This window comes from Thunnus thynnus, chromosome 1, assembly GCF_963924715.1.
Source record: "Thunnus thynnus chromosome 1, fThuThy2.1, whole genome shotgun sequence".
Lineage (NCBI taxonomy): Eukaryota > Metazoa > Chordata > Actinopteri > Scombriformes > Scombridae > Thunnus > Thunnus thynnus.
In genome coordinates, this window is record NC_089517.1 from 12,676,933 (window position 1) to 12,698,001 (window position 21,069).

Genomic DNA, 21,069 nt, shown 5'->3' on the forward strand with positions numbered 1-21,069 from the left:
GGGAACCACTACTAGCTAACTGTATATAAAGTAGTTCAAACTAGCTCCACCTCCAGCAGCTACAACAGTAACATGCTGCTTAAAAATTGATGCTTCAGTATTGATAATATAATGATGTCATATATAATAATATATCAGTCAGAGGGACCAAACCACTACTTTTACTTTGATACATTTACATTTACATTTTGCTGTTAATACTTATGTACTTTTACTTAAGTAGGATTTTTCATGCAGGACTTTTACTTGTAATAGAGTATTTTTACATTGCTGTATTGGTACTTTTACTTAAGTAAAGGATCTGACTACTTTACAGACACATTACAGCAGCTCTGTGATGCGGATACTTTGAGTAAAATGCTAAAGTCAACATGCTAATATGATCAAAAACATGTGAGCAGGTTCAGGAGGATGCTCATCATCTTAGTTTAGTGTTTTAGCATGCTAACATTTGCAAGTTAGTGGTAAAAGTACAGCTGAGGCTGATGGGAAATTGTTTTATTTTACAAAATTTTAGTCATAAACCAAAAAAATACTAATCCTCCTGAGTGTGACGTGAACGTTGTACCAAATTTAATCTATTTAATAGTCGAGACATTTCACCCAAAACCTTTGTCTATTTTGTCTGGTTTGCTTATGGCAATGCAAGTCTGCCACAGAACCAAACAGCAACACTTCAGTCCTGCACAGTCACATGACATAGGTTGTCAAAAACAGCAGAGGCATAAATCCCTTCCCATGATGTCAGTGCTCAAGTAGATGGACAGAGAAAGACAGCCCATACTGCTGCTATCTACATCCACCCACACAAACACAGTCAGAAATACAAACACATACCAGAAAATCGCAAATGACTAATGTGGATTTGTAATCTAATAGCTCAGCTTGAGGTATTTACTCCTCCAAAGCTTCATATTTGCCTATTTAATGCTGGTTCAGTATCAGAAGGAGCTTCCCTCCATCAACCCTATGAATACATTACAGTACTGAATACTTTTTTTGTTTTACACAACACAGGTGAGAGCAGGAGACTGTGTTAGTGCTGTAGTCTATTTGTCCTCCTTGCATTTGAGCGTTTTGTACCTGGTGGGTGGAAAAAACCTGTCTCAAACTGATTTTCTTGGTTCTTTGTGTATTAAAGGCTATCTAAGTGGGCAGTCAGCAGAATAAGCTCTCAGGTCCCGGTGACTCAGCCTCTGCGGATCACTCTCTTCGTCAAAGCCCACTCACTGCCATCTAAAGTGGTCTTGTTTCCACCGCCTTTCTCATATGAATGTGCAGATTATGCAATTTTAAGAGCACTTCATCTCTGTGCTGTAGATGCAGCTTTCTTTTCTTTTCACTGGCATTGTGCTGCCAATAAGAACTGAACACATTCAAGAAATAATCTGGCATTAGGCTACTGATCTGGGATTTAGGAGGATCCAACTGAGGCTTAAATGACAATTCTGCTGCTTTTTTTGCAGTACTATGATTTGAGGAACACTGTGTTTTGCTGCAAGTCAGGTGTCAGGTGATCTTCACTTGTAACATTCTAATAAAAGGATTTTTTTTTAATCAGACATCATTTTTGAGATACTGCAACAGTCACCTGAGCAAAATGATTCAACATATTGCCAAAGGTTGATCCTCTATCAGTGATTCCCAACATGTTTGACCTCTTAAATTGAGGCTATTTCTACCTGCAACCCCTAATCATCATGTTTCTATCAGTTTTCTCTGTATAATGTCCTCTGTTGCTCTAGAGGAGTTTTATAACGTCTGAGAAAATAATCCCTAATGATATCATCTGAGTTACCTCGGTTTAGGTATGGAGAATCCACATTTACAAAAGAAAACCTCTGGGGGTATAGAGCTTGAAAGGACTGTGCATTTACCAGACAGGGAGAGTCTGAAGAGGAATTACATTATCAAACTTATAGGATTCAGTGGTTTTGAAGCTTGACTCAGCCTATAAGAACTTAAAGTCAGGATATCTTGGGCTCTGCTGCATCGATTTTTACCGTTCTTTTTAAAGATATGTGACTAGAAAGTCCCCCGACTTTATTGAGGTGAAGTACTAAATCGCTGAAGTGACCCTTTAAAGGCCAGACGAGGTAAAACAACCCAGGGAAGGAAAGTTTCAAAATGATTTTTCAGCAGAAATGCTGGATTGATGGATCAGTGATCCCTTACAGTTGCCAAATAGTGTGTGGAAAGATTTTGGAGTAGTTCAACTAATTTGAAAAAAAGAAAACAAATTATGATTGAATTTAGAAAAAAAAAAGTGTGGAATATTTACACAAAGAAGCTTATAAACTGATGTGATACTGATCTTTATGTTTAATAAATCTTTTGTTACTAACCAATAAACCACCATGATAGGACAAATCTGAATCAGTTGTAACAGCTGAACATTTGCTGTGACTGAGGGTTTGTGAAAACATGTTAGCAAGTGAGCAGGGAAATTAAACTGGTAATGGTAATGAATAATTGAAATGTCCAGCTTCTGCCACTGATGCAAACTTGGTAAAAACCTTCTGGGAAAAAAAAGGACCAAGACTATGCAGCTACAATTCCACGATTACTATCTTGCATGAACCAATTATTGAAACAATATCCACTTTTTGTATAATTGAATTGAATAAAATCTAGTCAAATACACACACAAGATAACAAGTTGGTGTCAAAGGAGGGTTTTATGAGTTCATCTAGATCATTCCACAATCCTCAAGCCAGGAACCACTGAGCTATCCTTCCTGCTCCCCAGTTATTCTAGTGGTGTGATAGCTGGCTGTGTGGAGTATCTGGCATCACCTAGTGACAGAAAGAGGAAACGTATAAACTCCACATTAACATCACCAGGAGTTTATAGAAGGAAACAATCCTGTGTTTTGACATTTTATTGCCAAAAGAAACGCTCATTTATTTAAACCATAAAAATCCTGAAACTTGTTTTTGTTTTGTTTTTTTTTACTTTAATGTAGTGCTAAGCAAACATAAAATCATAAATTACAGCATGTACCACTGACAACGTTACATTACACACATTGATCCTTATTACAATGCAAAAACGAAGTACTTGAAGATACCTGCAGAATAAATGATAACAGTGCACAATAAAAAATATGCAAATATACTTTCGGTAAATGCATCAGCAAAAACTGTGACAAAAAAAAAAAAAAAAAAAAAAAATTCCAAGGAATCACGAGGCACTATATCTCCAGCAGTCCAGTCTTCCCAGCAGTCTGAGGTCTCCCTGGTTCAGTGCACCTGCATGACACCGTGTTAAGTCTAGGTGTAGTAGATGATCTCTGGTATCTGCCCATCCTCCACTGATGTACCATTGTTATTTCCAGGTGAGCTAAAAAAGAAAAACGTCATCTTGGTCCCTGTTGCCAATTCCTGGGTCACTTTCTTCAACCCTTTCGTGCCGTAATGGGAGTCTGGGCCCTGAGTTGTGAAATTAAAAAAATAAACAAAACAAAAACATCATTAATCCTAATTAGAGGTTTAACAGATAATATCAATTTGTGCAATTTAGGATTTATCTGAAATACAGCAGGTTCAGACTAACCTTTAAGGTGGCACATGCAGTGTAGCTGACATTAGGTAGGATTTCCACAGGCTCTTTGAACATCACTCTGAATGTGTTCGCTGTGCCGTCACAACTGAAGCCTGTGTCGTTCTGCCCGAGCGTGATGCGTTTGTCGCTCTCGATGATCTACAAAACAGAATAACGTGTTAACTGAATGAACAAAAATGTGCAAATTTGTCATTTTGTATTGAAAAATAGGGCTAAGATGAAATTTTGTATGTTTAAATATTTTGAAAAGTCAGTCGTAAAGGAGCATATCTTACATATTTTTGTAAATATATTTATCTATTTGGAGAAAAAATTGTACTTAGACTGTAAAAAGATGCTTTTGATGTTGTTTAGAAGGCATACATGTATACAGATGGTTTGTAGGAGAAGAATTACGTGACGTGTTTAATTTTGAGTAACTTCCTTTGAAGCTCACACTGGTCTGCACCTCGACTGTATGTGCATTCTCAAACTTAGTATTTATCATCAGCATTTTGCATCATCAATGACAGGTGTGGTGTTGTATGATTGGAATATTCAAATCAATCAATGGCAAAGAAGCACTGCATTGTGGGAATTATTGAGGGCATAAATTTTGTAATGAATATTCTGACACTCAAATAAAATGATGTATATTAAATCTAGTGCAGGAGGTGGCAAATAGGGAGAGATTTCAGATGTGGCTGAGGTCGTTGACCAAGCACCAATTACCATCATGCACTGGGCCTTATTCAAGTAGAACTGTGCTACAGTTTTTAATAACTGACAATAACACCCTACACAGTTGAACCTTCTTGACCTCTGAAGCACTAGTTTGACAACAGCAATCATAACTTGTGAGCTTTTTCCCCTGAAAGCTTTCAACAGGATAAATAAATATATAATACAATACAATAAATATCAGGTTTTGGTATCTGTGACTCAGAGAGACATCAAAGAGGTTCAACAATCCTAAATCCAATGTAGAAAAAGGCAGAGACACAAATTTCTTTCCCAGCAGTCGCCTTTATAGACCATAATGCGATGTTGACACAAGAGTCGGGGTAGGATGAGTAGATGAGTAGGACTGAGTACAACTCTTGCTTTTGCTTTTGCTTTTCTAATCTGTAAAAACAACTGGAATGCCTCTGGCTGCTTTGCTCTGTCTACAGTTTTGTCTACAGTCATTCTCTTCATCTTCACATCACTTTCAGCTAAATGCAACAAGTTCATACTTGTCCCCTAAAGTTAGGAATTACACACCACAGATTAAGGGTTCACCCAAAAGAAGAGTTGTGTTGCACCTCAATAGTTTGTTGGTATTTAACACTATCAAGTGCCAGAGCTGGTTCAGACTTGTACTCTTTTTTTTTAATGATTTGATCAGAGAGTTTGTGATTTAAATTTTATACTGTATTATTCAGGCACGGTTCTTGTACAGCTGCTTGTATTTAGACAACACTCAACACAGGGCTTTAACTTTTTGAGGCACCTGTCCTTTGGACAAGTAAATATGCTTTTCACTTGTCTGGGTAAAAATGACACAGTACAGAAACTAGACGCTCTAAATTCCATTTCACTGGAACTTCAATGCTGCTGTTCATCATCTGTGATGTGAAAACATCAGATTTCCACACAGTTAGAGAAATAAAAAGTGTGCGTCTTGGTATTAGTTGAGTTATAAAATCTAAGTGCACCACGCAGTGTTTCTCCCGCCTGGCTGCTGACAGCGCTGTCAGCCGAAGAGTGAAGCACACTGGGTGGTAGAGGAGGCTGCACCAGCGTCTGGTTCAAACGTAGCTTAGCCGACTTTGCTATTTTATTATTATATTATATCACTGTTAGTCATTCACATTTACATTGATGAAATATAAATATGATAATGTTACTGAGGTTTCTCATGTCCTAGTCCCGAAAAAAATGTAAATGTATTTATTATTTATTGGTCAAAGCAAATTCTGTAAAATGTGCGTCTACAGTACTTACTGACTGTCAGGTTTTGAAAGGGAATGGTTTGTCTGGTTGTATGACAGGTTCTATTGTGCTAGACTCACATACAGTTATAGTGCCTGGTGGGATTAATGCAGCGTAGGGGTGCTGAGCAAAACTCAGGAGAGACTCAGCAGCCACTCATTTCTCCTTTCTCTGTTTAGGAGCCGGCTGTGATTGTCACTAAAATGAGAATAACTGGTCTACTTTAAAGGTCAGTCCACCTTCAGTGAACCTGGTCAGGTTAGACTGACCTCGGGGCTAACCCTCTTCACTTAATCAGCAGCTGGCAAGCAGGACATGGGAACTTGGCTCGGGTCTTGAGGAGTTGTAGCATTTATTCACTGACAAATAGCCTGAACTGTACACACAGTGCTCTGCTACGTTCACAGCTGTACTGCTGACTTCATACTTTCTGCTCCGGTCGCCAGTATCACCTTCACACACACACACTCTCGCTCCCTCTCTTTCTCTCGGCTGAATGTACTCATTCAAATACATAGCTGAGTAATAAGTGGCACATAACAAGCCTTAATGTCGAGCCCTGGAACATTTGAGAAGTTTGGCTTTGGAATTGGTTCATAAATTCAGACAACCTTCAGCACTGGTTTTGAAACATTTTAAATGATTCCCAGCCATACTAAAATGTGTAAATTACAAATTTCCATCACAAACACACTGTAGAGGTTTTCCTTGGATATCATACATTATGCCTTAATGCCAGTAGTTACCTGTATGTTGACCTGATAGTCAGTGGGTCCATGTATTGAACCATACAAGCCAAAACCCACTATGGATATTCTTCTGTTAACATTGAATCTACAGAGGGAGACATGAAGATGGAATAAGAGAGAAAATTAGAAGAAAAAAAAATGCAACTTTAGCTGTCTGTCAATCCAACTGACCATCTCGGTCCCCTCACCTGATTCTGTCGCTGGTACCACTGTACCCCCATCGACTCTCAACCTGCTGGAATCTATTAATACTGCACTCCTCTCCCCTGAGGCAGCAGCGGGGCCTGTCAATGTAGTCGACCCGTGGTTTGGGGTTTACTGTAAAGTGTAAAAACAGATTTACCACCTCCCGATCGAACAATATTCCAGACTGGGCAGGCCCTGTTGCACAAGAAAGAATATCAAACTGGTTTCTGTGGTTTGAGCTGTATGGACACATGAGGAACATGCTGAATATGTTTAGTAATGGCTTCACTGGTCAGTACAGTGTTACAGTAATAAAACAAAAACTGTGCAGAGTATCGCTGCAGCATGAAAAACATGTTTTATGTTTGGGATGCGCTTACCTGCAGCAAACTCCTCAACAGTCATGAGTGGGAAGCGGATGAGCGGGAGGGCTTTCCCCAGAACCTTCTGTTTGTTCTCCGAGGTCAGGGGAAGCTGTTGTCTGTAACACTCGGCCTCTGCCCAGCGTACCACCGCCCCGAACAGACGGTTCTCCCTGATGCTTAGTGTGTCTCGTTCTAGCACTGCACATAAAGTGTCTACACACACACACACAGACACAGACACAGACACACACACACACACACAGACAGACACACACACAGACACTGATGAATTCAGATCCAGACAAGCAACAGAATATGAAATGTCACTTTAAGAAGACTCACATACCAAGGTCAATATCTGTAAAGCCCTCTGCGTTTATTGCGTCCGCAGTGCTTTTGTCTATGGTGTCTAGGCAGAGGCTGGCAAGCTGAGGCTCATCGAATAACCTTGCCTGTAACAAAAGCACAACAGAGAAAAACATGAGCTTCTTATGATAGATACAGATCATTTACTTTGCAAGCACCACAAGAGAATAACAGAAGCAATAGCATTTTTTTACTATCTGGGAGTTTCAAAACATCTTTTCAGATGAACGCAAAAGATGTTAGGAGAAATGATGATTACGAAAACATTTAAAAGAGCAACAAACATGACCTGATTTAGATCATTCTGCATGCGAGTGTCAAAAACTGTCTGAGTTTGAAGCAAAAATGGACTTCAGATTTTATAAAATGAGAAGACAAGCAATGACACTGATAAGTTAGAGCACCCTGCTGCTTTATGTGAGTCGTATTAGTTGAAGTCTATTTTTACCATTGCAATGCTGGACAAAAAAAAAAAAGCAGTGACTTTGATCAGAAAACTACTGAGCATGCAGCCTGAAGGCTCAGAAAATGTGGCACAGCCAGCAGCAGAACCCGAACAAATGGCAGCATAAACCAAAAATAGAACAACTAATGTCATTAAAACCCACCAATTGGTGGGTGGTAGATGGTCTGGTGTGGACGTAAAGAGAGAAACGTGGCTTCATCCTCCTCTGTAAGGGCCTAAGCCAGACAGTTTCCAACAGTTGGAAAGACGAGTAGGATGTGTGTGAAATTATGAAGCCACTGTTAATGGCACAAACTACACTGCGAGATTGTTATTACACTGTGACGCAGAAAATGCTTCCCCGAAATTAGACCAAGATGGCATTTAAACTTACATCCCTGCCCTGACTTAAACTTATTTTATTTTGGTGCCTTATGTAAAAAAAAAAAAGAGTGAGTTTAATTACAAAAAATATATTTTCTCAATTTTTCAAGTGATGTGTCTGGCCAAGCAGAGAGTTTTGGTTTTCTATGTTGACATTTGGAGATACCAGCAATACAAGGAGGTGAATACTGCTCAAAGCATAGAAATAAAAAACATGAAAACTCAACAGAACTGTGTCTCTAGAAAGATCCCAGTTATATATTATATAGACAGAGAGTCCCAGTTATACATTATATAGACAGAAGGTCCCCGTTATACATTACATAGACAGAGAGTCCTAGTTATACATTATATAGACAGAGGGTCCCAGTTATACAGACCTTGCAGAACCATTTCTTTGGTAGAAAGTAGTTCCAGTGAAAACCGGTGCATTATTTCTTCAAATGTCATTTTTCAATGCTGTGACACACCACACCACATATTAAATACTGTTCCCTTGTATTGAGGTGGAAGCAGAAATCTTATATATATTTATATAGAATTGTACACATGTTTTTGTTTTTAATGTGCTGAGGTTTGAGGATCTGTATCTGATAAATGTATTTTGGATAAAAACTGACACAAATGTAGATTTAACAAAGTTGAGTTTAAGTGTTTAAGTATTTTCTGGGCGAGTGAACGACATTAACCTGAGTGAGGAGCATGAACGCGTTGTCGGCTCTGAGGTGCTTAGTAAGGAACTCCACACAGTGACCCTCCAGCGCAGGGACAGCGTACTTCTTAGCTGTGTACAGAGTCGTCATCACAGTCTCTGGACCGATGTGGACCTCGTCAGAATACAGGAACCTGGGCAGAGGAAACAGATGCAACAGAACAGTGTTTAAAGTCAGATATTCATGTTGTTACTTGCAGGATATTTCATAACGGTTTACCCACCATATTTTAGGCAATAAGGCTGGATATAGAACCTCAATATTATTTTGGTATTGAGGCAACTGTCATGTGTCAATAATCAAAAAATTGGCATTGAACGTCTGGTCAGATTTATAGGCTTGATGACTTCTTTGATGAAATACTTCCTGATTTAAAATCACAATTTTGCAAAGTTTACCCTGTATTTTATTAAGCTGCTTGTGTTCAGAACATTTATAGGAGCTGCAACAATTAGTTGATTGATTAATTAGTGAATTGAACCGTTGGCAACCAGTCATTTTTCAAGCAAAGACTCTAAATATGCTCCGTTTACTGCTTCTGCAATATGATAATTTGCTGCTTTTCTTAGTTTTATATCATTGTAAATTCCACATCTTTGGGTTTTGAAGTGTTGATCAGACAAAACAAAAACATCTGATGATGTCACCTTGCACTCTGGGCGAATTGTCGTGGGCATTTTCCATATTTTGTGGCATTTAATTAACCAACCAAAAAAATTGATTGATCAAAAAAAATAATCAGCAAATTAAACGCTAATGAAAATAATCTTTACTTACAGCTTTAAACATTTAACATTTAATATATTTTGCTTCTTTAGAGAAATAGAAAACAATTGATTTAGTAGAAAGAGTTGTGTGAATGCTATTCTGAAAATACAGCTTACTGTATATAAATGATGCTTCTGAATCTGAGAATTTGTCGGTAATGATCACACATTTGATCTCACACTAGAGTTAAGTCGTCACTGCAGATATTTTAAAGATGTCATACCAGGAAAAGTTAAGGTGTAACTGGTACAAATCATGGCCGCATGCCATTTACGTGTGCAGGTTTCAGGGCCCCTAATCTGCATATTGGCTCACTGGGACACCTAAATGGAACAGAGCCATCATTCATTAGTTACATCTGCGCTTTTCCTGCTACTGTAAATAGCAAATTTACCTACGTCATGAGGTTCCCATTTGGTTGTTGTCAGTGTAAAGTCCAATTACCAAATGGGACTGAAGCTGAATGTTTCTGGAGGTTCAGTTTCTGTCCCCACTGATACTGGGTCAACACTAACACTGATATTTGAAAGTTAAAAACCTCTGATAACGAGGTATCAGCCAATAATATATATTTTTAACATGAACGTATGACATCATCAACATAATCAATCTTGATACAGATCCCTTAGACTATTTTTTTTTTTTAAAGAATAGGTTCACAACTTTTCAAGTCTGTCTTAAAACAACAGTCAGGTGACCACATGAACACTGAAATAGTTTCTTCTTGCTGTAATCATTCCTGTTCATACTGGCTATTAAAAAATCCCCTTCAAATGTGAGTTTATCTGAAGCTTATATGAGGCTTCAGCAGTCTGAGTTAGTCATATCAAGTGGATATCTGCCACATTTACATTCTTTTTAGCATAAAATTCCCACTTAGTGTTTTCCTGTTGAGCTGCGGTGGAAATATAGTAACAAATAGAGGAACTTTGGCACTAAAAACACCGTGTACCACTGAAAGATATCTACTTGATTTGACTGATTTGGATGGCTGACGCTTCATATTAGCTTCAGATAAACTTTTAAATACATTTTTGCACAGAAGGAGACGTGTGGATTTTGTCCCCCATCACTTGTATTGTAAGTGCATTATGAAGAGATCTTCTAATGGTCAGTATGAACAGAAGGAATGATTACGGCACGAAAAACATATTTAAATGTTCATTTGGGCTCCTGACTGTTGTTTTAAGACAGACTTGAAAAACTGTGAACCTGTCCTTTAAGTATGACCAGGATACATATTGATCAAGACATTTTGCAGCTGAAAAATCAACTTGTGCTCTCTGATGGACAAACTATGTAATGGTGACACCATATCTCAGTTACCTCAAACATAACTTTGTGTTAAAAAGAGCAAAAAGTACAGCTTGTTCTTCTTTTGATCAATTGAGCTGCACACTTTGATTATACTGTTATTATTACTATTATTATTATTTCAACAGATATTCAGAGGCAAGGATCATTTCATTGGTTAACACTACACCTGGCCGTCTACTGGTTAGGGGATTTTGACAGGTTTATTGCACAAACAACCCGAGAGCAGATGTTTTCGTGCGAGAAGGGCTGAAGCTTGAGAGCAGGAAATCATCTGTGCAAGCAACAACACATCTGAGTGCAAACACACAGTTTGCAGAAGCAGAACAAATCTTTAGCGCAAGCAGAGGCTATTTGAGTCAAAGGGAAAATCAATAAATCATGCTCTCAAATTGAAAGACATGAATAAAGATATCCCCATAGTCACCTGTCCTACCTGAGCAGAGCGAGAAAGGCTGCCGGTTCCACGTCGGGCAGCTCTATTTCAGCTGAAGTTGTGGCCATCCCTCCGTTGAACATGGCATCAAACACGGCGCTGCCAGCGGCCAGGACGAATTTATGGGCCGGTATCCTCTGGGCCTGCCTGCCCTTTCCCACTATGAACCTGACGTCGCTGAGCAGTTCGTTGTTGAAGAGGAAGGCGAAGCGCTCCTTCAGGGAGCTCTTCGTAGCCTGCCAGTTGTACATGGGCTCCCTGTGAAGGCCGAGGACATGCGGGGAGGCGGACGGGGCAGCACCGGTGGCGGCGGCGACGGCGACGGCGGGCACCGTGGAGAGCGACGCCGCAGCCAGCGCCGCTGCGTTGGATGCTGCTGCCTCCTGACCGTCATGGTTTGACGCTAAGCCTCCGCCGACACTGCTCCCGGTCGCCATCTGTTTTCTGTTTTCTCCTCTACTTCTATAAGGAGCCGTTCATAACACACCGACATACACCGACCGCTACGTGCCTGCAGCGGACGCCATCGCTCTTTGATGTTTTAGCTTTAGCTTCTTTAGCTTCGGTTGCGTCTCTCCAGAAATGACGCATGCGCACAGTTCCTCCAAAACAATTTTTTTCTTCCTTTGTATTCATTTCTTTATTGATGAGTACAGGTTTAACAGACATCCTCAAGGTCTATTCCTCACATTTCCCTGTTTTTGACATTCTGTTGTGAAGATTTGGTTCAACATATTACAGGAAAAATGTAATTTCAATACTCCCCCTTATTTGTTTACTCCAATTCCCCCCCGCAGCCCCCCCATCAACACTTCACCCCCCCACCCTCACCACAGCTGGAACATTGCTGATAACTGTATGCTTCCCTTGCACATCTTAACAAACTCTCCATGTTGAAGGAGAAATAATAAAACAAAGCAAAAAGCAAAATAAATTAAAAAATTATAAAGAAAGAGGAAAAAAGAAAGGGGGAAGAAAAAGTAATAGGTAGTAAGTTAAAAAAAACTTAAAAATAATAATAACAACAATAATAATTATAATAATACAGGCATTATATCTGTATAAAACATACAAGAAATAATTAAAGTAACAGTGGCCTATAAATGGAATACTAATAAATAAATAAAGCAGCAGATAAAATGAACATAATAAAATACAAATAAAATAAAGATGTATTAAGAAAGGAAAAGAAAAAGGGAGTGCTACACAAAATAAGACAATTTTCAACTGCAGGTTAGTTAAAACATTTTTTTAAATCATTCAAATCATTTTATCTGTTATCACAATGTTGTTACTTAAGTATGTAAAAAAAAAAGGATTCAGTTTAATAATTTAGCATAGCCTTTGTCTAACTCCAGCACTTTAATTAATGTGCACTGCTCCTGTTACTATTAATAAACCAATCCATAAATAAATAATGTTAAATTGTTGAAAATCAGGAATTAAATTTTGGTGACAACCATAGAAACTGCACTCTGTATTTTATTTATTGGTTCACATTTTACGTTTATTATATATTTTATGTATATGTATTATGATGATTCATATACATCCTTCCTTTTTTATACACACTTAATGTCATTCTATTGAAATAGACGTTTGAATATGGAATAACCTAATGAATTTATCTTGTGATCCATGTTGCCTGTATTGTAGTATAAAGACACATTATTATTATTATTGTTGTTATTATTATTATTATTATTATAAAAGCTTGAAGTTATCCAACCAACCGCCAGATGTCAGTGTCCGCAGCGTCATTAAAAGAACACAAACCTTTTTATTTATAGTGATAATGAAAAGTAAACAATGATGAGGATTATCGATTCCACTAAACAGGATTAGCAGTAATTAAACCTGTGATATGAGAACATGAATCCTCAGTAATGACAATGATGGAACAGGTGTGTGTGTGTGTGTGTGTGTGTGTGTGTGTGTGTGTGTGTGTGTGTCAGAGATAGAGGGAGGGAGTTACAGCGAGACAGACCAGAATAACGAGACAGAGCATACCTGCTGGAGCTAGTCTGCAACTTTGTGGCGCTTTGTTTACAATGTTAGACACACCGTGACTTTTCCCCCCCATTCCTTGAAATATGAGTCGTAGTCAAAATATGAGAGTTTGCAGCTAAATTACGAGCCATTATTTGAAATTCTTAATTTTCAGACAAGGGGGGAAAAAACCTGGTCCGCAATGAACGCGTCTGCAGGGACGGGGGTGTTTGTGCTCTCCTTGATGTCCATCCCCATCTGCTATATCTTCAACTCCCTCATTTACAGCAACAGGTGAGTAACAAAATCTTACAATTTCTGGATGTTACCTCTAATTTTTTCCGCCACCACATGAGCATTAGAGGAAAGCAGACTTCATTAGAGAACCACACAGACAAACATCAGACATCTGTACACACACTGTGGACACACAATGTAAAAAAAGGTCAATTACTAGCTTGCATTTGAAAGAATGTCTGATTTTTGAAAAAAAACTTCTTGTTTGTTTGATTTTTTACATTGCCTGTAGTGCTGAAGCTTTCTTCTTCGCTGGGTGTGCCGCAGTCATCATCCTGGCCATTTCAGCACGTTTTATGCTCAAGAAGAAGACTCCAGCAGATCCTCTTTTCTATGGTATGAAGTTACTTAATGTCTGTTTCATGTTGGATTCAATTTGGTTTAATTTGAGAAAAGAACTAATAATTTTTCAAGCAAGTAATGAGCTAGCAATCCAAGGTTTTGTGTGAATTATATCTGCATATTAACAGTTTTTGGAAGTTATGTTACGCTTTTGTAGTGTTTAATTGTAAAAAAAAAAAATCATGTGGGGTTAAATATTAGAAAAGTGATAGACAGCACATTAAGTTTGTCTGGTGTCCACCCCAGATAAAATGTACAATGCCAACTTCAGCTGACAGTAGACATTAAGTGCTTGCTGCAGCTTTTATCAGCTGAAATAAATAAAATGTCTTCATCTGTGCAGTGTATGCAGTCTATGCATTCCTCAGTGTGGTGAATCTGATCATCGGGCTGGAGCAGGACAACATCATTGATGGATTTGTGACGTTTTACCTCAAAGAGGCAAGCATTGTGCTGCGTGTCCTGCTTGTGAAATGTCTATACAGTATTATTGGCTGATAAATATAACTGATAAATCTCCCCTGTGTTTCAGGCAGATCCGCATATTAATACCGCACATGGGCACATGATCTCCTATTGGGACGGCTGTGTGCACTATCTCATGTATTTGCTCATGATCGCTGCGATTACGTGGGGGTAAGTGCTGCATTGTCTTCAAGGCTGTTTTAAGAAAGTGTGAAGTCTATATTCAGAGGGAGTGTGTTCTATCTATCTATCTATCTATCTATCTATCTATCTATCTATCTATCTATCTATCTATCTATCTATCTAATCTAATCTTCATCTATCTTGCACAGGGACAGTTACCGAGCCATTGGACTCTACTGGGTAGGATCTTTTCTCATGCGTGCCATAGTCTACATTCTTGGGAACGCTGTGGGTAAGTACACTAAAAATAATGGCATGCTTTTAGTTGGCTAGTGTAGGGTAGCCAATATAAACCCCTCCTCATACATATTTTCCCTGAGAATACTAAAATGGTCTGAATATTCTTGTTCTTTGTAGCCTGGAATTGAAAAAGATGCACATTTTACATGCTGCTTTTAGCATTTTGGCTTGTTTCTTTCCCATGATGAGATGTTTGTTATCTTATTCTGTGTTTTTCCAGGGAAGTATGGCACCCAAATCAGTCCTTTCTTCTTCCTCCACATGCTGTATATCTTAGTGTCTGTCTGGGCTTGTTTCCGTATCTTCAGCCAACCCTCCACACAGGACATTCAGTTGTCAGTAAGTCAAGATCAAACAGGCATTTCTTTTATAAAGGAGACTGCTCCCACACATAGCTTTTAATGGATTGTAGGGAAATACAAAGTGCGCAGAGCAGTTTCAAATGTTCAATTATCAAACATTAAAACAAAGCAAAAGACATAATGAAATTATACTATACAACAGATGCACACATGCACATGCAGTAGTAAAAGTAATTTACAGTGTGTCTAAACAGGCCAAGTTCACCTTGATGTTGTGTAATAGGGAACTGGTTCTCATAAACCACAATTTCCTGTCTCTACGATCGAGCCCGTTTCAGTTATCCACCTTTGAAAACATGCAAGAATTTTCAGTCCATTACCGTAAGTCTAGTCTCTCGGCTGTGATCAATCTGAGCATCAGTGCTGGTTGTATGGTTGTAGATGCAATGTAGATTCTGAACAGCCAAAAAAAAAACAAACCCAAATAACAATGCAAGCTCAGCCTCTGGTACGATGTCTTTGTCATATCATGTCTTAAAGAGTAACAGCCTAAAATGTTTGATTGGTACCTTGCCAATGTGTGACAGAGCTGTAAAGTGCACACTCTGGACATCTTGTCATTGCTTCTTCTCTATCAGAGCATCCAGGAGGCTCAGAGGACAAGTTTGCTCAACAGACCTTTGGACTTAATGTTTATTATCTACCTCATCCCTGCTCTGGCTTTCTGCGTCTTCAGAGGACTGGTAATATGCACCGAGACAATCAACTCATTATCTTCATGTAGAGTGCCTCTCCATTTCAAACAGTTTGTGTTTTAGGTTGTCCTGGACTGTCCTGGTATATGGTGTCAGGGCTACACACAGCAGTATGAACCTTACCTGAAAGACCCTTCAGCCTACCCTAAAATACAGGTAAGTTAGTGGCCACTGCAGTTATAAATCTTAACACTGTCATTATACTAATCTGTGAAGTAAGTTGTATCCATGTTTGTCAGATGCTGGTGAGCATGCTGTACTCTGGACCGTACTATGTCATTACTCTCTATGGGCTGTTGGTCCCAGGATGTGAGTGGATGCTGGACCTGACTCTTATACACTCAGGGGCACTGGCACAGGTAGGTACTGTAGTAAGACTAAGAGGTCATTTGGGCAGACAAAAATAGTTAAAACATCTTTTTTTTTGTGAATATTGTCAAGTATAAAATGACCTCTGTGTCCAATATTTCTTTAAATTTAAATTAGTAAACCAAACCTGTAGACAATGTCTTTAAATATTACAATATATTAGTGAGATACAGACGAAATACTGAAACAGTGAGTGTCTTTGCATGCACACTAGTAGTCCAGTTGTGATTGAAGCATTTTGGTCGTGTTTTACGCATGTAAACACTGGTTTTGAGAAACCTGGATATGCCAGCTGGAGCAGTTTGATAGAAAGTGGGATACTGTAGCATGTAAACAACTTATACAGGTTTCTCATCGCTTGCTGTCCAGTGGCAGATCGAGTTATGTAGTAGTTAGTAAAACAAAAATATGATGCTATACAATTATAATGAAGGTCTACATGCGACAATTAAAGTGAAAGTCTGACTCTGGAGGATTCATTTTACTGTTGCTCTCGTTTTTCATTATTGAAAATTGTACTGAGAAGCTAAATCCAACAGAGTGGTTAAAAAAAAAAGAAGAATCCAAGCACTTAGAAACCAAACAGTCCGTCCTCAACTGTGGAGGAGTCAGTTTCATCAACTTGCACCTACACAGATGATCAGAAACCTGAAAAATATTACAATAATGTATACAGGAGTATGAATAACCAGGTTTTAAACAAGGATACTAGTGTGCATGTCAGCATACTCACACACATTGATTCTCTAACCTGTACCACTGTCAAGGTCAGTTATTCAGATACTGTAGTGGCTTTCATTGTTCACATGTACAGTCAGTTTCCCACATGAAGGATTTCAGCAAGATTTATTTTCCCTCATGACATCATCATACCAGGAGGATTAGGTAATGCTACACTGAGAGTGGGCACCAGCCCAAATCTAGGCTGTTCATTTCCCTAATTATCTCATATAAACATTGGTTTCTGTTCAGGTTCATCCTTAGTGCTTTCAAACACGAGTGTCTCTGTATGAACAGATATGGTATGAAGCATATACACTATCTGTTCAAATCTAAACATGGAAACTCTAAAGAGTGGCGGGAGCAACTAGTGCACCAATCACATCTCGACAATATAAATCAGCTATTGTGTCGGAGCTGCAGGCTGACACATCACTCACCGATGGGATAAGGGCAGAGGCTGACTTCAGACGGAGAGGAATGGTGGTATTGGTGGTATTCACTTATACGTCAGCTGTTCCGCCGAGCTATAAATATGACAGCTGGTGCTCCGGCAGCCGTGGTTGCTATGAGACATGTCATGTGTCTTTTTTCAGTGACTTTCTATGAAAAGGCAACTGGCAGAAGTCTGTTGAGACGGAAAAATATTGAAGAAAAAAGAGTGGCAAAACTAGAATTTGACCAAGTTTTATGGTTCATGATTTAATTAGAAGAGTAATCCACCCTAAAACAACAGCTATCTGAGCTTATTTTGTTGTTTTACTTGTGTTTTCTTTGGTTTCAGAGGTGTTCCTTTTAAATCCATGAATTGGCTCTGATGTTTAAAACAATAAAACAGAGAGAAGAGAGAAATCTGTTGTAGAGGAGGCAAAGAAACCAATTTCTTCACAAAAACTACTCTCATTTGACCAGAAAGCAATGAGTTTATGTATATGATATGATTAATTTTAGATAAGGGGAGAAATAATTCTTTAACTTTCTTAATCCTTTAACTGCAAACATAACAGAGTGATGATGGTTAGTGTAACGGAGGTTGAGTTTTTTCTTTATGAGGGATTCTCATTCAATTCCAATAAGACTTTATTAAAAATAATAAATCAATGGTAATGTAATACTTGGAAAACAAAACAATGTATTTAAAGTTTTGCATATAAGAAAACAGTTTTTTGGTTTCTTTCTTTCAGACATCAGTGATTCCTCTGTTGCCTTGTGCATTGTGTCATGAAGTTGTCACATAAGGAGCACAAGGCACCTTTAAAAATAAATGAAATCTTATGAGCAAGTGATACAATGAAACTACAGTACGTTGTGTCATCTTTTATCATTTTCTTTCTGTTCTTCATTTGACAGGCCCAGTTCTCTCACATCGGTGCATCTCTTCACACACGGACACCGTTCTCCTACAGAGTGCCTGCTGACAGCCAACCTGTCTTCTTGTTGGTCAACCTGCTGTACGCTCTGCTGCCTCAGGCTCTGTGCTACCGCTGCTCCACCACGCCCGCCTTCTTCCTCAGGCCCAAGCCAGACAAGAAAAGTGAATGACAAAGAGTGTCTGGGATGCCTGGATAAAAGGCTGAAATACTTGCTAAGGACCACTCTGTGTTTGCAGTTGTTAGCAGCTGCTATATTTGGAGAAGGAGCTGCCACCTGCAACCTTGCGTGGGCCTAAAATACAAAATATTCCAGTGTCAAACAGAGTTTATGTCAACTGGTATTTTTATTCTGCTGTTTAGTTTGAAAATGTGCACATGAATTAAAATTAGGGCTGCAACTGATAATTATTTTCATAATTGATTAATCGATTAATTGTACACTCAACAGTCCAAAACCCAAAGAGCTGGGGAATGTTTGACATTTTTGAACAGTAAATGACTAAAACAATTCACCAAGTATAAAAATGGCTGGCAATTAATTTTCTGTCTAACTGATTAATCAAGTTGTTGCAGCAATAATTACAATATTACAGTTTTTCTCAATTGCTTTGGCACATTTCTCTCTTTAAAGTTGTCAGCACTGAAGATGTATTTCCCAAAACAGCTCATACGTGCAGCAAAACACTATAATTAACCTGCTAAAGGCTGTAACTCACCCAAACCATTAATTCATGTTTCCAAATTAAGCTATTGTGGCAATGAATAAATAATTGCCACTAAAATGACACATTCTGTAAAACCAATGTGGCCGAAATGTTTAGATGTTTTGTCAGAAGGACAGTGGACTCTGGAAGTGTGTTCCTCATCTCCTCATTTACTAACAGTCTTGTCCATCATGTTTTCACTGACACTGAATGCCTACTCTACCAGACTGACACTAACTGACTGCTATTGTGTATCAAAGTGAACACTCTTCAGACGCTGATTTCACCAGTAAAAGGTTTCACATTCCACTTTTTAAAGCAAAAGAGCACTAAGATTTGCATGTAATGTGAGGAAAAAACTTTTTTATTTTCCTGCAATGGTCTCACAACACAGTACAATACAGTAAACTGAAAAATAACTGAACGCTGAAACAAAACATAGGCCTACTATATGCAGTAGTATAGTAACAAAATAAAGTTGCAGTGCTGGGAATCATGGGACATCCTGTCGACCTCATGCCTAATGTTCTCCCTTGTAATGCAGCAGGGTAGGAATCGTCTTGTAACCATCCTCTGCACGCTTCTGCTGTTATGTCTTCACAAGCAGCATCCATTACAGCAAGCAAAGACATTTAATTTTGTGGTCATTGATTGTACACTTTACACCTCTGATGCCCTTGTCCAATGTTCATCTCAGCAGGCTCCTCCATGTTCACAAACTGTTGTAACTCTGCTGCCCTCATGTGTTTTACACTCATGACTTACACCTGTAAGCTAACTGGACAAGCAACTGCCATTGGTTGAACAAAGATGTGTGAAATTCCCCATTCGTAAATGAAGTTCGAGTTTCATCTGACAACAAATTTATCAATTAAGCAGACTTCATGACCACTCCTTTATGACAATTAGATGGACTATTCTGCATGTGATGACTTACACAATTTTTGAGAGTAAAACAGCTGAGAAGAAACATAATCTATTTTGATCACAAAGACAAATACAACCAATAATTGTTCAAATTGTCGACAATTGTACAGTTGTTTGCCTAAATGTGCTAAAACATTTGTAAATAGTAACAAAAAAATGAGAAATGCTCTTTCTGTTGTGCACAAGCAATAAAATGTTGTGAAGAAATTCACATATTGATTTCAGTTGTCATTCGAGAATTGAGCCAAAGCAACAGAAAAACTGTAAAGTGTGTGTTTGTGTGTGTAAAAGCAACAGCAAGTACAGGAAGGCACACACAGTGTCACAGTATGTACAGATACTACTTTAAGACCTGTGTATGAGATTCACACTACCTGACAATATTTTTCCTTTCTTGTTGACAATAAAGTTTCTGTGCAGTGCCTTTCTGGTAATGGGTTGGCAAATAAAGGAATCATTAAAATGATTGCATGTGTTTGATAAACAAAAGTGGTGGTTACTGTAATTTTCAGAATTCAGTTTAAGGTACCACTCACACTGATGGAAAATGCAATTATTGTTGATGCAGTTTCTGTATCTTTCATTTTATTGAGACTAATATTGCGAGCTCTATACAAGCATATTTATCTGATATATTCATATTAGGAATATGCTATATTAAGACAATATTACAATATTACACATAAGAAATGCTTTAAAGTTACATGTTTGGGTAATCTTTACTTGTTAATATACAGTAGAAAAAGCAATCACAGTGGAAAAATGGGCTGGCTCCGATTGGAAAACACCCAGGTGGCAAATGTGAGTGTGAAGGCTCAGAGAAACTGTTTTTACTCAGTCTGGATAACTGGAGTAAGATCAAAATCTGAATCAGAATCTTTTTTATAGGCCAAATATGCAAGCGTTTGCTCCCACAAACACAACATAGAAGAATAAAAATAGAACAAAAGTCAGGTAATGATTAAAGCTGCAAGCAGCTCGCACTCTAGCCCATCGGGATCAGATCATTTTGCTTTTTAAAAATGAGGGATATTTCTTACAAGCGTGGTGTGCTTTTATTTTGAAAGTTTGATTGACATGTGTACTGTCAGGTGTGTAGAGACAATAAGTAACTGCAGCTGGACACAGAAAAATACTCATATATTTGAATGGAGAGTGT

General features: G+C 38.4%; 2 protein-coding genes across 4 annotated transcripts; one reads left to right on the top strand and one right to left on the bottom strand.

Moving 5' to 3' along the window:
• Positions 1 to 2,659: 2,659 nt before the first annotated feature.
• On the bottom strand, positions 2,660 to 11,841 carry LOC137180044 (BTB/POZ domain-containing protein 1-like). 2 transcript variants are annotated; one of them, XM_067585220.1, is made up of 8 exons: positions 11,245 to 11,841; positions 8,703 to 8,859; positions 7,165 to 7,270; positions 6,834 to 7,031; positions 6,456 to 6,648; positions 6,265 to 6,352; positions 3,557 to 3,703; positions 2,660 to 3,432 (listed from the first exon to the last, which is right to left on the bottom strand). In XM_067585220.1, the coding sequence occupies exons 1-8, from the start codon at positions 11,679 to 11,681 to the stop codon at positions 3,274 to 3,276; spliced, it is 1,485 nt and encodes a 494-aa protein (XP_067441321.1). In that variant the 5' UTR covers positions 11,682 to 11,841; the 3' UTR covers positions 2,660 to 3,273. The 2 variants fall into 2 exon arrangements, with proteins under 2 accessions (XP_067441321.1, XP_067441329.1); XM_067585228.1 differs by having other exon boundaries at positions 6,456 to 6,585; positions 11,245 to 11,840.
• Positions 11,842 to 13,218: 1,377 nt separating this feature from the next.
• On the top strand, positions 13,219 to 20,121 carry LOC137180054 (transmembrane 6 superfamily member 1-like). Of its 2 annotated transcripts, XM_067585241.1 has the most exons (10): positions 13,219 to 13,527; positions 13,763 to 13,866; positions 14,216 to 14,313; positions 14,405 to 14,508; positions 14,670 to 14,752; positions 14,981 to 15,099; positions 15,701 to 15,805; positions 15,881 to 15,973; positions 16,057 to 16,176; positions 18,257 to 20,121. In XM_067585241.1, the coding sequence occupies exons 1-10, from the start codon at positions 13,436 to 13,438 to the stop codon at positions 18,446 to 18,448; spliced, it is 1,110 nt and encodes a 369-aa protein (XP_067441342.1). In that variant the 5' UTR covers positions 13,219 to 13,435; the 3' UTR covers positions 18,449 to 20,121. The 2 variants fall into 2 exon arrangements, with proteins under 2 accessions (XP_067441342.1, XP_067441351.1); XM_067585250.1 differs by lacking the exon at positions 13,219 to 13,527 and having other exon boundaries at positions 13,841 to 13,866; positions 14,409 to 14,508.
• Positions 20,122 to 21,069: the final 948 nt, after the last annotated feature.

What these genes read in the sequence shown, in the direction of transcription:
- LOC137180044 (XM_067585220.1), bottom strand. Translation starts at nt 11,681, where the DNA reads ATGGCGACCGGGAGCAGTGTCGGCGGAGGCTTAGCGTCAAACCATGAC. An exon ending in GGTACCAGCGACAGAATCAG is followed by an intron (nt 6,353 to 6,455) that starts GTGAGGGGACCG and finishes CTCCCTCTGTAG; the next exon opens with ATTCAATGTTAACAGAAGAA. An exon ending in ACTATCAGGTCAACATACAG is followed by an intron (nt 3,704 to 6,264) that starts GTAACTACTGGC and finishes TCTGTTTTGTAG; the next exon opens with ATCATCGAGAGCGACAAACG.
- LOC137180054 (XM_067585241.1), top strand. Translation starts at nt 13,436, where the DNA reads ATGAACGCGTCTGCAGGGACGGGGGTGTTTGTGCTCTCCTTGATGTCC. An exon ending in TCTGCGTCTTCAGAGGACTG is followed by an intron (nt 15,806 to 15,880) that starts GTAATATGCACC and finishes TTTGTGTTTTAG; the next exon opens with GTTGTCCTGGACTGTCCTGG. An exon ending in CAGCCTACCCTAAAATACAG is followed by an intron (nt 15,974 to 16,056) that starts GTAAGTTAGTGG and finishes CATGTTTGTCAG; the next exon opens with ATGCTGGTGAGCATGCTGTA.